Source organism: Heptranchias perlo, chromosome 7, assembly GCF_035084215.1.
Source record: "Heptranchias perlo isolate sHepPer1 chromosome 7, sHepPer1.hap1, whole genome shotgun sequence".
NCBI lineage: Eukaryota > Metazoa > Chordata > Chondrichthyes > Hexanchiformes > Hexanchidae > Heptranchias > Heptranchias perlo.
This window is the reverse complement of record NC_090331.1, coordinates 51,062,219-51,076,067: the sequence shown is the minus strand read 5'-3', so window position 1 is coordinate 51,076,067 and position 13,849 is coordinate 51,062,219. Positions and strand designations below refer to the sequence as shown.

At 43.7% G+C, this 13,849-nt stretch overlaps 1 protein-coding gene across 1 annotated transcript in view; it reads left to right on the top strand.

Moving 5' to 3' along the window:
* col28a2a (collagen, type XXVIII, alpha 2a) overlaps positions 1 to 13,849 on the top strand; it is a 125,598-nt gene that overhangs the window by 69,361 nt on the left and 42,388 nt on the right. The window contains exons 13-16 of the mRNA XM_067986797.1: positions 3,631 to 3,699; positions 7,606 to 7,674; positions 9,836 to 9,904; positions 12,261 to 12,329. Coding sequence (XP_067842898.1) covers positions 3,631 to 3,699; positions 7,606 to 7,674; positions 9,836 to 9,904; positions 12,261 to 12,329 — 276 coding nt within the window. The remainder of the gene's footprint in view (positions 1 to 3,630; positions 3,700 to 7,605; positions 7,675 to 9,835; positions 9,905 to 12,260; positions 12,330 to 13,849) is intronic.

Sequence of the window (13,849 nt, the reverse complement as noted above, 5' to 3'; positions counted from 1 at the left end):
CTACCCTGTCAAGCCCTCTAAGAATTTTATACGTTTCAATGAGATCACCTCTCATTCTTCTAAACTCCAGAGAATATAGGCCCATTCTACTCAATCTCTCCTCATAGGACAACCCTCACATCCCAGGAATCAATCTAGTGAACCTTTGTGGCGCTAAGGCAAGTATATCCTTCCTTAGGTAAGGAGACCAAAACTGTACACAGTACTCCAGGTGTGGTCTCACCAGAGCCCTATATAATTGCAGCAAGACCTCTTTACTTTTATACTCCAACCCCCTTACAATAAAGGCTAACATAACATTTGCCTTTCTAATTGCTCGCTGTACCTGCATGTTAACTTTCTGTGATTCATGTACAAGGATACCCAAATCCCTCTGACTACCAACATTTCTTAGTCTCTCACCTTTTAAAAAATTATTCTGCTTTTCTATTCTTCCTACCAAAGTGGATAATTTCACATTTCCTCACATTATACTCCATCTGCCACCTTCTCGTCTACTCACTTAACCTGTCTATATCTTTTTGCAACCTCTTTGCGTCCTCCTCACAGTTTACTTTCCCACCTAGCTTTGTATCATCAGCAAATTTGGATACATTACTTCATCCACGTCATTGATATATATTGTAAACAGCTGAGGTCCAAACACTGATCCTTGCGGCACCCCACTAGTTACAACCTGCCAACCAGAAAATGACCCATTTATTCCTACTCTCTGTTTTCTGTCCATTAACCAATCCTCAATCCATGCTAATAAATTACTCCCAATCCCATGAGCCCTAATCTTGTGTACCAACCTTTTGTGTGGCACCTTATCGAATGTCTTTTGAAAATCCAAATATACTACATCCATTGGTTCCCTCTTATCTATCCTGCTAGTTACACCCTCAAAAAACTCTAATAGATTTGTCAAACACGATTTCCCTTTCATAAAACTGTGGTCACTCTGCCTAATCATATTATGATTTTCTAAATGCTCTGTTACTACGTCTTTAATAATAGATTCTAGAATTTTCCCTACTACTGATATCAGGTTAACTGGCCTGTAGTTCCCTGTTTTCTCTCTCCCTCCTTTCTTGAATAGCGGGGTTACATTTTCTACCTTCCAATCCACGGCGACCGTTCTAGAATCTAAGAAATTTTGGAAGATCAAAACCAATACATCCACTATCTCTGCAACCACCTCTTTTAAAACCCTAGGATGTAGGCTATCAGGGCCAGGGGATTTTAGTCCCATTCTAGGAAACCAGTGGAGACTTCTGCCAAGTTAGTCAATTTGCAGTGTATTGCTGCATAAGGCAGGTGACAAATGCCTTGTGTGTCGGGGCAGCTCAGTTCATCTCATTTGACAATGATGCCGGGCAGATGAGGCTATCAACTGTTATAGAATAGCAGGTTTCTCAAAAGTTATTGGGCAATTGGCTGCACACGTGGCAATATATGTCCCCACTGTCAACACTCACCATTTCATTAACTGTAAGGCACTTCATTCCTTGAACATACAACTGGTTGTGACCACAAGCTCACCTTCGTGTTAATGCCAAGTATGCAAGGAGCTGCCATCATTTCTTTATCCTGAGGCAGCTTAGTGTTCCTGCTGTCAGAAGTGAATTTATAAAGGAATTTACTTTGTACTAGACACTATTCAAAAGGACAAGTAGTGGCTTGTTTGGGTGACAACCAAATAATTGTAGCAGAGGTTCAACTTGATTTTCTATCCCATTGAAGTTCAAATGGTATAGTAATTACAGCGTTTATATATAAAACATTAAAAATGTAATCAACCTTTAGTTGGCCAAGTGAATAAGACTTTAAAACATGTAAGGGGGAATTTTAGATCCCTCCGCCCAGCGGAAACAGAGTGGTAGCAGAGTTCAAATCGAGGTGGTCGACTTACCACCCTGTTCGGCCTCTGCTGCCATTTCTTCTTGGGCCTTCCACTGGGCGCCCCAGGGGCCTGCGTGAATCAGGCAGCAGCCTCATCAATCTATGTAAATCAGGGTCCAATGACGTACATAGGACCCAGATGCAATTTTAACGGCCTACAATGTGGAGCGTGCACCGTGGACATTGCACTCAGCAAAACTCAGTAAAACCAAGTGGTGAAGAGGAAGGGACTCCACATAGGTACGTCTAAAATTATTTTTGTGGGGCCAGGAGGCACAGGAGTGTTCCTCCTAGCTCCACAAAAATAATGTGGGCTGCTGCTGCCCCAGACTCCCTCCCTCCCCCCGCAAACCTACCTTCCTGCTGGCCAGGTCGGCCTCCAGGTTGTGCTGACCCGGATGCAGCAGGACGCCTATTCGGGGTGTGCAGCTTGTTGGGGTCATGTTAATGAGGCTCAGTCCATGAAACATCCCGCCAGAGGGTTCAGGCAGCTAGCCCGCCCGATAGTTAAAATCTACCCTTTACTTTCTATATTACATTGTCGTGCGGCTGACAGAATCACTGTGTGAGATCAAGAGATGTTATTTTGGCTGGGCTGGTGCCAAAGAGGTTAACAGCAACCATCCACATCAAATGAATGAGATATTTGCCCTCAATATTGTTGCCCCTGTCGTCGCTTCATGCCTAAGGGCAGAAATTGTGAGGCACCACTGGCAGTGCAGAGCCTCACTACACACAAGCGCAAGTTGGAAATAGGGCTACAAAACTCCACTCTTCTTTCTGCACCTCATGCTCGCAGCTAGCAAAACAAAATATTAGCAATGAAGCCTTGTAATTTTTTCCCTCTTGTCATTTATGTGCAATGATTATCATATTACATATTTAATAACACTGGAAGTGTATTTTGAAATCTGCCAGGTTTATCACAGCCCCCGTTAATATCGAGTTTTCTGCACTCACTAAAGACAAAGGTCCCGGATACCCGCAAACCTTTGATCCTGACGGAAGTACCCGGCTCTGTCCCGTGGGACCCTCTGCAGCTGACCTCACTGGAGTATCCAGGGTCAGGGGAAGGTGAGCGAAGCGGTGCTAGCCAGCTGCTCTCCCCATTTCAGGATCACAGGCAGGAAAGAAGGTCCAGAGGTCACATCCCTTTTTCTAGATGTCAGGCCACGACCCAGGCCTGGACTCCCAGATGGCTTCCGCTTCTGACAGCCAGCAGGCTAATATGCCTGCTTCCACCCGGCGTACCGACCACCTGGTGGATCCCAGGCCAGATCCAAGGAAATATCCGGGTTCGAAGTCCTTCCCCCCCCCCCTCTCCCCACAACCAGCCGTGCCCCCTTTGATGTGGGGGACCATGTTTGGGGTGCAAGAAGGTTCTGCCACAACAAGACTTAGTAGTTATTCACACCAGAGGCCAGGACCTGGCATATCCCAGCCTAATTCACAGGTCTTCCACCACACAGCCTGACTCACAGCAGAGTCTACCGGAAGGCTCTTCGATTTTCAGGGCTAAATATTTTGGAGGGAGATGATGGGCGGTAGGTGGGTGATTAATATTTTCTGTTAAGCAGGATTAAGGTGCCACGGCTCACCCAGTACTAAGCAATTCTGCTGTTTTGCAAGTCTTATTCCGGTGCATTGAACATTCTCCCCCATGGCCAATGCTCAGCAGCAAGTTACAGTTATTATTGCTTTATTATGACATAGTTCATATATTAATTTTCTGTTCATTTTGTACAGGGTCCTCCAGGGCCTCAAGGTCTTCAGGGAGATAGAGGTTTACCTGGAGAAGGTTGGCCAGGATTGAAGGTATGAGTAATTCAAATGCATCTTACATACAGTATCTGTCTTTCTCTAAAAGATTCACCTGAAGTCACCTGAACGTTCTGTTTCAACATGTAGGAAAGGAATTTCCCACCAGCAGGGTACACCAAACATGATATGTTTTTGTTAAGGATATGCTGCCACTGTATCATTAAATGCAAGGGTTGTTGAACAAAGTAGTAAATGTACACTGTGCAATGCTGTAAAAAAGAAAAATCAATTGCAGCTAAAACTAAGGAAATGTGCTTCGTAACTTTGTGACATATTTTAACTGGCTATATGTAGCTGAAGTGTTAAGAATCCATCAAACTATACACTGTCCAAAACACTGTATGCAATCAAACACACTATACACAATTCAATCATAATCTTTACATTTCTAGTAACATTTAAGATAGACAGTGTATATAAGTATAGGAATGTATTAGGAACAGCTAGAGCATGAAAACTAGTAAATATGCTATAAAGTCATTAATGAAAAGTATTTCAGACACTGATTCAATTTTGAAGAACTTATAAGGATAGGTTAATTATGATACACTGTTGGACAGTTAGATACTATAAAATGACTACCTATAATTGTTAAAATAACTCACCGAATGTTTTTAAAGTATATCCACATGCTGCATGGCGACCTGTTTTCTTCAAACTTGATATTCTGAGAATTTCTTCTGTATTATTTTGTTCTTTACCCCTTCCCTTGTTTACCTCAGTAATCTATAATTGAGGCCGATTATGCAGTCACATTGCAGGGGCAGGGGGATTGCTACGCATTGCACAGATGGCGTACAAATAACGTAACTGCTGACCTTGCATCATTTTGCAAGGTTGATTCGTTTTAATAATTTCCACATGCTCAACGCACAGATTGACTGATGTGTAGGGAATACATTGGGGTTGATTTTGACTTTTGGGCGGCCGACTGAAGGAGCCCGTGGCAAAGAGCCTGGGCGATTTTGGACCTCATTTGAATCAGGCCAGTGAGCTGCACATTAAAATAGGCCTACCGTCTAAAACAGATGGGCACTTTGCCCAGCGGTAGGCTCCTTTCAAAATGGCACCGGATGCATCATTAGGGTTAACGGGGCAGTAAGGCATCACTGGCATCTTTTCTGTTTCACACAGTCTACCTTTGACACCAGTTCCTAACCTCTTTTATCCCTATCTTTAAATAAAGGACCAATCCTTCAACCAGTATCAATGCTAGAACATGACAACACATCAGCCCTCTTTGCCACTACATGACTGTGCCAAGAATCATCACCTGATTAACTAAGGAGGCTAAACATGCCTTTCTTTCTCCTATTCTGGTGCTTCTCCCAGGTGCAACCTGAGGGCCAGTATCACGAGAGTTGGTTGGTGCTCATGTTATACAAAAGGGTTATGGGACTGATGTGGCCATCCTCTCGTGGTAGTTTACTCCTGGGCTGGAGACGCTGTTGGCTACTTTTCTGGCGCTTGTGCCTTGGCAGCCTGGTGTCACCTCCTACATTCCTCTTGTGTGTGCTCTGATGGGGAGGGCTGGAAGCCTGGCATGTGCTGCTGCCCTGAGAGATGGCAGACTCAGGCAGGTCTACTCCACTGGGTCTGTGTCCCCACTGATCAGCAGAGTGGCTGTTCTGATGGTGGTTATCAGATCCTGAAAGGAGTGAAGAAGCAATGAATGCTTGGGGTGGGTTCAAGGTGATTGTGGCAGAGGCATATGGGTTAGGAGGTCTGTGTAAGAACTGATGGGTAGGCTTAAATCTGACTTCATCTCCTTCATCTCCCTCTTCAACATCATCGTCCTCATCTTCCTCATCATCATAGTTCACAAGGAGTTGTGTCTCTGTTCCTCCCCCTCCTCATCATCATCCTCTTCTTTCTCCTGTGCGCCCCTCCCCGCCTCCAGCAATGGTTGAGCATTACGCCCTTGAGGTTAAGGATTCAGAGAAGTTGGGTGGAATCTCGTGGCTGTGTGGCTCTTTCAGGGATGTCACGATGACATTGCAGTTGTTCAGTCACTAACTTGGTGCTGGATCTATCCTCGAACCTTGCCATTTCCTATGGGAAAAGCAGACAGCCTCCCCACGAGCTGCATGGCCTGCTCCTCATGGTGCATGAGATGTTTCAGGTTGAGTATGCCTCCTGTGCTGGTCTGTCCCTCATGGGCATTGTGCACCATTTTCTCCTGCAGCAAGATTGAGTAAATTATGTGAAGGCTAGTATTGAGGAGTGTGTACCAAGAGGCATGAGAGAACTGTTAAAGTGGAGGAAGAGGTTTTAGGTTTGTGCAGGCAACTAATTGCTGTTAGGGGAGATGACAGCTAAACTGTAAGGTCCCCTGTCAGTGCCCCCCTTATTCAGAGTATATTGTAAAGGGTTAGTTGTACAGCTGTTGCTTTTAGAAGATGAACAGTGTGCTGATGCATAAGGAAGAAAGGAAAGAATGATCAGCGTGTTTCCTTGCCTGCCTTGGTCAGATCATTGAACATTTTGTGGCTATGGTCTGCAGTCTTGAGATAAGAGAGTTGACACTCAGTTCCAGTGCCACGTCCTTCCAATTGGCACTAGTGACCTTTCTGGCAGGTTTCCTGCCACAGACACATATCAGTCTGTCTCTCTAGTGTTCAGTTTCATCCAGGAGGGTTTGCAGGTCAGACTCAGTGAAATTGAGACATCTTCTTCGCTGCCTTTGTGTCTTGCCTTGGACCTTTCTTTTTTTCCCCTATGAACTAAGTGGGGGCGGGCACATAATACACTTGCCTGTTTATTACAGGATGCAAATGAGGGAATTGTGCCTAGTAACATCTTTCCTGCTATTGGTGCCCCAGCAATGCTGGGTGCAAGGGACACCAGTGCATCCCTGACACCCAGCGTTGCTAAGGGCCTGCAGAAGGATTTGAACTATAAAAGGCTGGATTCTCAAAGGAAATCAAATGCAGCACAATCAGCTGCTTTCAGGAAACTGGCCTCAGCTACAGCAGCAGCAACAGGATTTTTTTTGAAAATCTTGAGCCAGTAATCTGAATGGGTTTATAATGCCGCCTGGCTTTGCAGCTAAATCCCTTCCCCGACAACAAAGATGGGTGCTCTGTTGGTGCCATAAATGGCACAAGCACCTACCTGCAATATGCAAATGCTCCTGACTCCGAGATTTGGGACGGAGTCAGAAATGCAACCAAGTGTGAGTGAACGCTCCACTCCCATCCCAGATCTGCCCCAAAAGGCCACCCCCGGAATTCTGGGTATCGTTGGGCTGGTATTGATCGCAGTTTCGATCACTGTGACACTAAAAATCTATTTCATCCTGCAGCATGAAGTGGAGGATAGTGGCAACAAATGAATATTAAAATGGTCATTTGAATGTGTTCCGTGCACATTTTCAGTGTAAAGCATGCAAATTACATCAATGTGCTAGCATTTGTGGCACAATGTGGCACAGGGCATTCATTGCTATCGATATAAAAGTGCCCAGAGATATGGAAATAACTGTCCTTCGTATACAATCTGATCAGTGCTGAATTTGCAGTAACTGCCCCAGGACTCTGTGCGAGACTTTCTGACATCATGCCAGTCTTCTGTCTTCACCCTTGAACAAAATTGAAACAGTACTCTGTTTGCACTGCACAGAATCTTTCAAGCCTCAGGCCCTGCACAGCTGCACAGTTTGTATGTTTCTAGGGCTACCACAAGACATATAATACCACTTCTAATCAAGTTATTTTGATTTTTACACAATGCCGTTTTCAGGGTGACTATCTTGTAGTTACTGCTCCTTTAAGCATCAGTTGGTGATCTCACGTTTCTCATAAAAAGCTTCATCAAATATTCCTTTGTTTTTAAATGAAAAGATTAGGAATAACAGTGGAAAATAGCATGATCACTATAATGTTTTATATTGTGCTACAGGGTGATCGTGGTTTTGAAGGACCAAAGGGACCTCGTGGAGCTTCGGGCGTTGGCATTAGGGGTGACAAGGTAAAGCGTAAGAATCTCAGGTTTATAATACAATGCTAATTGTGACTGCAGCAGTAGATTAAGTGACCTGATGCAAACCTTTTATGATCGCAAAGACTAGTTGAGATTAGTTGTACTTTGTAGTATATTTCTTACAATCTGATACAGTGGAAGCTGCTGGGTATGAAACGATTCTCTGTAGGATATGGAATGTTCAAGCTTTTTCAGGAAGTAATGCAAACAATGTGAATAGGCTTGTAAAACAAAAGAATAATTATTTAAAATGTACATACGTAAGGAGCAGTGGGTTCGACAGGTTGCAGTGAGAATCTGCAATCACAAACGGTGACTGTGGTATAACTACGTTATAAGCCAAGTTGGCAATGGTTGGAGTAATTTCAGCAATTATCATTGTTATGAACAGTAAAAGAACCCAGGAACACCAACAAGACCCCAATTAAATAACAGAGACATGGGCCTGAATTTTTCTGGAAGAACGCCACTGGAAGTGTGGCAGGGCGAGAGTTCAGGCCACCCATCATGTTTGCCCTGATTCCCTGGGTCATTTACGTATTAAAGGTGGGCCCTAGGACCATTTATGGCATTGCTAGGGTGCCTGCCTCAGGTGGATGGTAGGGAAATTGCTTCAGTGTCTTGTCACAGCTTAGCGTGGCTGATGGTGCCAACTAAAGAGAAACATTTTTTTTTAAAGTTTGAAGTTTTAAAATTGTCCTCTTTGATCCTCAATTGATTGTTTTAATTAAGACGGTGATTTAAATTTTAAATCCTCTCCTCTGTGGCCCTTAGCCATGCTGGACTGCAGACCACTATTTTCCTCCTCCGATTTTGAGCACATGCCCATTCCAAGGGGTGTTTCTGTGCTGTTGGCACATCCAGGCAATGCTGATGACCTGAATCTGGGCAGGTTCAGGACCATTCAGGTGGAGCTGCATCAATGCATGGAAGTGCTGAGATGGAAGATGTCCTCCCTTGCCAGAATTCTAAATAGAGGACCGCAGATGCTGTCTCTGTGCAAAAGCAGCAAATACCTTTATTCAATTAAGTTAAAACTTGCTTTGTTGGCAGGAAGAGCTTATTTTAAATGTTAATATATACATATATCCAGACAGTGACATGTATTATTCTATTCTCTGAACACTGAGCCATTAAGGGAATCAGTTATAGGGGAAAAACTCTGTTGGGGAAATGTGGTAAATAAACAGTAGTTTCCAGATACTAGCACTTCACCTTACAAGGTATAATGACTGTTAACCTCTCAGCTTCTTCATTTACTTCAAAAAAAGACTTGTAATATACAAGAAGTCCTAGCACAGCCTTAGCCGCTAAGGTTTCGTTCTGGCAAAGCAACCCAACCTCTATGTACAACAACAACAACACATGCAGTAGCTCTTCTTGACGATCTACTGAGAGACAAATGTGACTCATTCATCCAAACATTCTGTTACTTATCAGACTTAGTAGCAAACATAATTCTAAAAAGGGTATATTATCCCCTTGCGGACTGATTCTAGCATCATTGTTTTTAAGCATTAGACTGTTAGGTATCTTGCTATGTCTTTCGGCTTCTGTGTATTATTTAGCGTGTGAGTAAATACAGTAGTCTTAGCATGTATGCATTGGTCTGATGATGTGTTATTTTCAGGAGTGATGGTAGGCAGTTCATGTGGACTTGGGAAAAAGCTCAGGCTTTAACAGCAAATAAAACTGATAGCCTTGGCTGTACATACATTTTGATCAGTCTGAGGGTGCACTCCATTTCCATGAACAGCTAATTGAATCTTACCCATGGATTACAAACATAACTTCAATAAAGTTACCTATGTTCCTTATTCTAAACAAAACTCATAAATATTTTTCCATTTAAATCTGAGAAAAATGGCTGCTCTGTGAATGTGAAAATTATCAGGTAATTCTGTTCATACCAGTTGGACTAAAATAACAGCAGATGTTTTGCATGAAATTTTTGATTGCGAACTGGGACATTGAGTCTTTAGGACAGATTAAGATTATTCAAGAATAAATATGAAGAACAGAAGACAGAACTAGCGTGTGAAATTTGTTTGGTATGCAAAATTAATTTCAGTTGTTTATAATTATTTTATTTTTATTGTTATTGTGTAACTGTGCTTTCTCAGTTTTATTGTCTTTTGTATTACATCAGGGTGAAATAGGTTTTCCTGGATTACCCGGCCCTATTGGTCCGTCTGGTATTGGATTCCAAGGTGAAAAGGTGAATATTTGATTTGTATTTTTAATGCAAACGACCAAGTAATTCCTACACTACATAAAGCTCCGTAACACGTGACATCCAATCCAAGCAAAATTGTAATTCTGGGTGAATAATTTAGGCACATACCCACGCCAGTATGAGCGCAACTTAGGCGTCTGCTGGGAGGCAAAAAGATATGGCGCTGGACAGCCACACGGGGATGCCACTGACAGGCCCTCTCTCCCCTCCCCAAAGGTGCAAAGATGCTCTTCCGGGGGGTAAAACGGACATCCAATTCAATCCCGTCAGTTTCTTGCCGGGCGGGTTAGGTTAAAATAACCCCCATGGTGTTTCCAGGTCCTGCCCAATTTTCCTCCTCCAACCAGGCCTCTTGCATCCACTTCATCCTCTCCCTCCACTATGCCCCAGGCCCTGAGGATATTCAGGGCTGGTGTTTGTTTGAAAACTGTTCATGTCTTTATCCTTATTTAACCACATTAGCACTTTAGGGATGTAGGAACAGGAGTAGGCCATTCACCCCCTCGAGTCTGTTCCACCATTCAGTTAGATCATGGCTGATATGTACTTCAACTCCATTTACCTGTCTTTAAACCATATCCTTTGATACTCTTACTGAATAAAAATCTGTCGTTCTCAGTATTGAAAATTTCTATTGACCCAGCATCCACGGCCTTTTGGAGGAGAGAATTGCAGCTGTTCACTGCTCTTTGTGTGAAAAAGTGTTTCCTTTTCACTCCTGAATGGCCTGGCTTTAATTTTAAGATTTTGCCTCCTTGTTCTGGGTTCCCCCACCAGAAAATAATTTCTCTGGCCCCGATTTTAAAGGGGGGGATGAATACATTGCGTGCGAGCCCTGAAGCGGGTGGCGAACCTTGGGAGTCTGGTGACGTGGAGGCCTGACTGATTTTAATGGCCAGGCCTCATTTACATAAATTCTCACAGAGTCCTGATCAAACATAGCAGATCCACAGCCTGGCCGGTGGGTGGGAGCTTGAATTCGGCGGCAGGATGCCACAGCCGGGAACTGTGGGAATGGTCCCCAGTAGTCAGTTGATGGGGTGGGGAGGGGAGCGGGTGTCTGGAGCCAATCGGAGGGAGAGGGGAGTCCAGGGCAAGGGAAGCCCAAGGCTACCTTGTGAGGCCTGGAGGAGCACTCCTGTTCCTCCTGGCCCACAAGGGAACCTACAATTAAATTTTAAAACTTACCTGCCTGGGCCTCTCCTGGCCCACAATCCACGTCCTGACAGGTCTGGCCTGACGGGGAATCCTTCACTGCTGCCTGCTCAGGCCTCTGACTAATATTGCAGATCGGGTGCTGATGCCATCATCGGACCTGATCAGCATATTTAAAGAAGGATCCCGCTTCCTTTGGTGTCCCGTTCACCCACTCAAAAGAGCAGGTTAACATCGGAACACGGTGGGAAGGCACCAGGATCGGAGGGGCTAAGTGACTGCCCTCATTTTAACTGCCACCCCCCACCTGGTTTCCGCCAGGTGGGGGGAGTTAAGATTGGGGCCTTTGTATCTACTCTATCGGATCGTTTTATCATTTTAAACACCTCGATTAAATCACCCCTCAACCGTCTAAACTCAAAGGAATGCAAGCTAGGTTGATGCAACCTGTCCTCAGAGTTTAACTCTTTAAGCCCCGGTATCGTTCAGGTGGATCTTCACTGTACCCCACTCCAAGGTCAATATATCTTTCCTGAGGCCCAAAACTGAACACAGTACTTCAGATGACATCAATGGAAATAAAAACCATTATTGATGTAAAACGGGCTGCTGATTCGCTATCACTCTTTACACTATCGCACAAAGTCAAAATTACTGTTAATCTTTCTCTTAATATATTTATAACTACTTCTACTGTTAGTTGTGATAACCCTTGCAAGTTTTATTCATACTCCCTTTTGCACCTTTTATTACTTTCTTTGTATCCCTTTGTTGCTTTTTATAGCTCACCCAGTTTGCTGGATTTCCACTTTTCCTTGCATTTGTGTAAGCGTTTTCTTTTAGCTTGATAGGGTCGCTTACCTCGTTTGTTGACCATGATTGTTTAACTACAAAAATGGAGCTTTTGTCCTTTAGGGGTGTGTACTGATTTTGTATTGTACCAAAAACTTCTTTGATTACTTCCCACTGTTTGTCTGTTGGTTTACCCATTAACAGCTCAGCACAGTTTAAAGTGGCAGATTTATTTCTCATCCCTTTGAAGTTTGCCTTACTTAAATTTAAAACCTTGGTTTGTGACTCTCACTTCTCCCTCTCAATCCTCAAACCTACTTTAATGTATTATAAACACACACACTAGTGGAAGTGCATTCAATTACTGCATCTTATTTGCATAAACCAACAGGGAGTACTGGGTCCAAGAGGACCACCTGGCCCAAGAGGACCTTCAGGTGAAGGCTTGCCTGGAGCAAAGGTAAGAAAATCCTAAAGCAATTAATTATTTTCACAAACTTGAAAACAAGCTCTGAATTCGACTGTTACTGTTCATTTTTAAACACCATTTGGAGATTAATTCAATGGATATTCAATATACCTAATTGCACAAAAGCCACCGAGGCCCAAGAAAACAAAAAAGCATGTGAAGAAAGTCTATTAAAATCAACAGTCCCATCAAGTTCTTCCATAGGCAATTTCATTCAATCATGGATTCTGCCCAATTCATTGAATCTCCTGAGTAAAGATTCTGCTCAGTTTCTCACTGCTCCCCTTAAAACTGAAGTAAAAGTCCAGAACCTCCACTTCATCTTACCTCACATATTATTCATCTCTGACTGTCTTTCTTGCCATGACATTGCCATCCCAACATCTCAAACAATATTCTATCATCTCGAACGTACAGTATATTTTATAATCCTCAATCTTGTTTCTAACTAGATACTCAGTCAGTTCTTTTTTACAGATAATGATAGTTCATTTATAGCCGATGGCTGTTAATATTTCATGTCAGTACTTATTTATTGCATTAAAACCCATTTAAGCACTCTGTCCCTGAAATTCTTAGAGGGCCAGGTATTTGAGGCAGAGTTTGGTTCCACCCGGGATCCTGACCTGTTGAGACTGAACCTTTTAAATTCTGATGGGGCATGGCGGATCTCCTACCACCCCCACCCCCCCCCCCCCCCCCCGCGCCCCGACATCAAAGGAATATGTGTGGGGGAGTTCCTGGGCTTCCTTGAGAAATTCCGCCTTCTACACCCTCCAGAGGCCTCAGCGGAACCCATGCAAGATGACAGCAAGCGTGAATACCACTGAAGCCCCAAAATAGGCTCCAGAACACCCGAGAGAAAGGTGATCAATCCCAAAAGGTATCCGTTACCTTTTTTTAAATGGTGCTTTGCTGCCCTTGGAGCTGAAGTCATTCTTACCTTTTTTTCCTTTGACCCCAGGATGGGACTCAGGTTCCCCGCAGCAGAATGGCCTTTCCACCTACTGGCAGATGAATTGGGCGACAGCTGCTGTGGTTCCCTTACAGGCATGATGCACCGCCCTCGTTATGTAAATGACCCTGTCCCAGGGTTTGGGGACTGGGTTTCCTGTTCGGGACTAAGATCAGTGGGGGTTCCGGTCTTCCACACTTGCACTGGTAGACCAGGCCCTCAGGAATTTCAAAGCCTCCAAGACAACTTTTCCCAGTTAAATTTTACTGCCGCTTAATAATGTGGAGTGTGTATCTTGCAGTGATGTGTGCAGCAGATATAAACATTTTAAGTGTGCAGGATTCTCTGAAAGCATTTGTGCACTGCCCCTCCTCTTAGGACTTACTCCTGTTGTTTAACATTACAGCAGTAAAGTAGATTGCTGTTAACTGAATTGATGTGCAATGAAGATATATTGACTTATGACTAATGTCAGAGCTTCCTGAGCATGTCAAGTCTCTAGTTACTCATTGCCCTGGAGCCTATTATTCTAATTGACAGTGCAATTATTCCATAT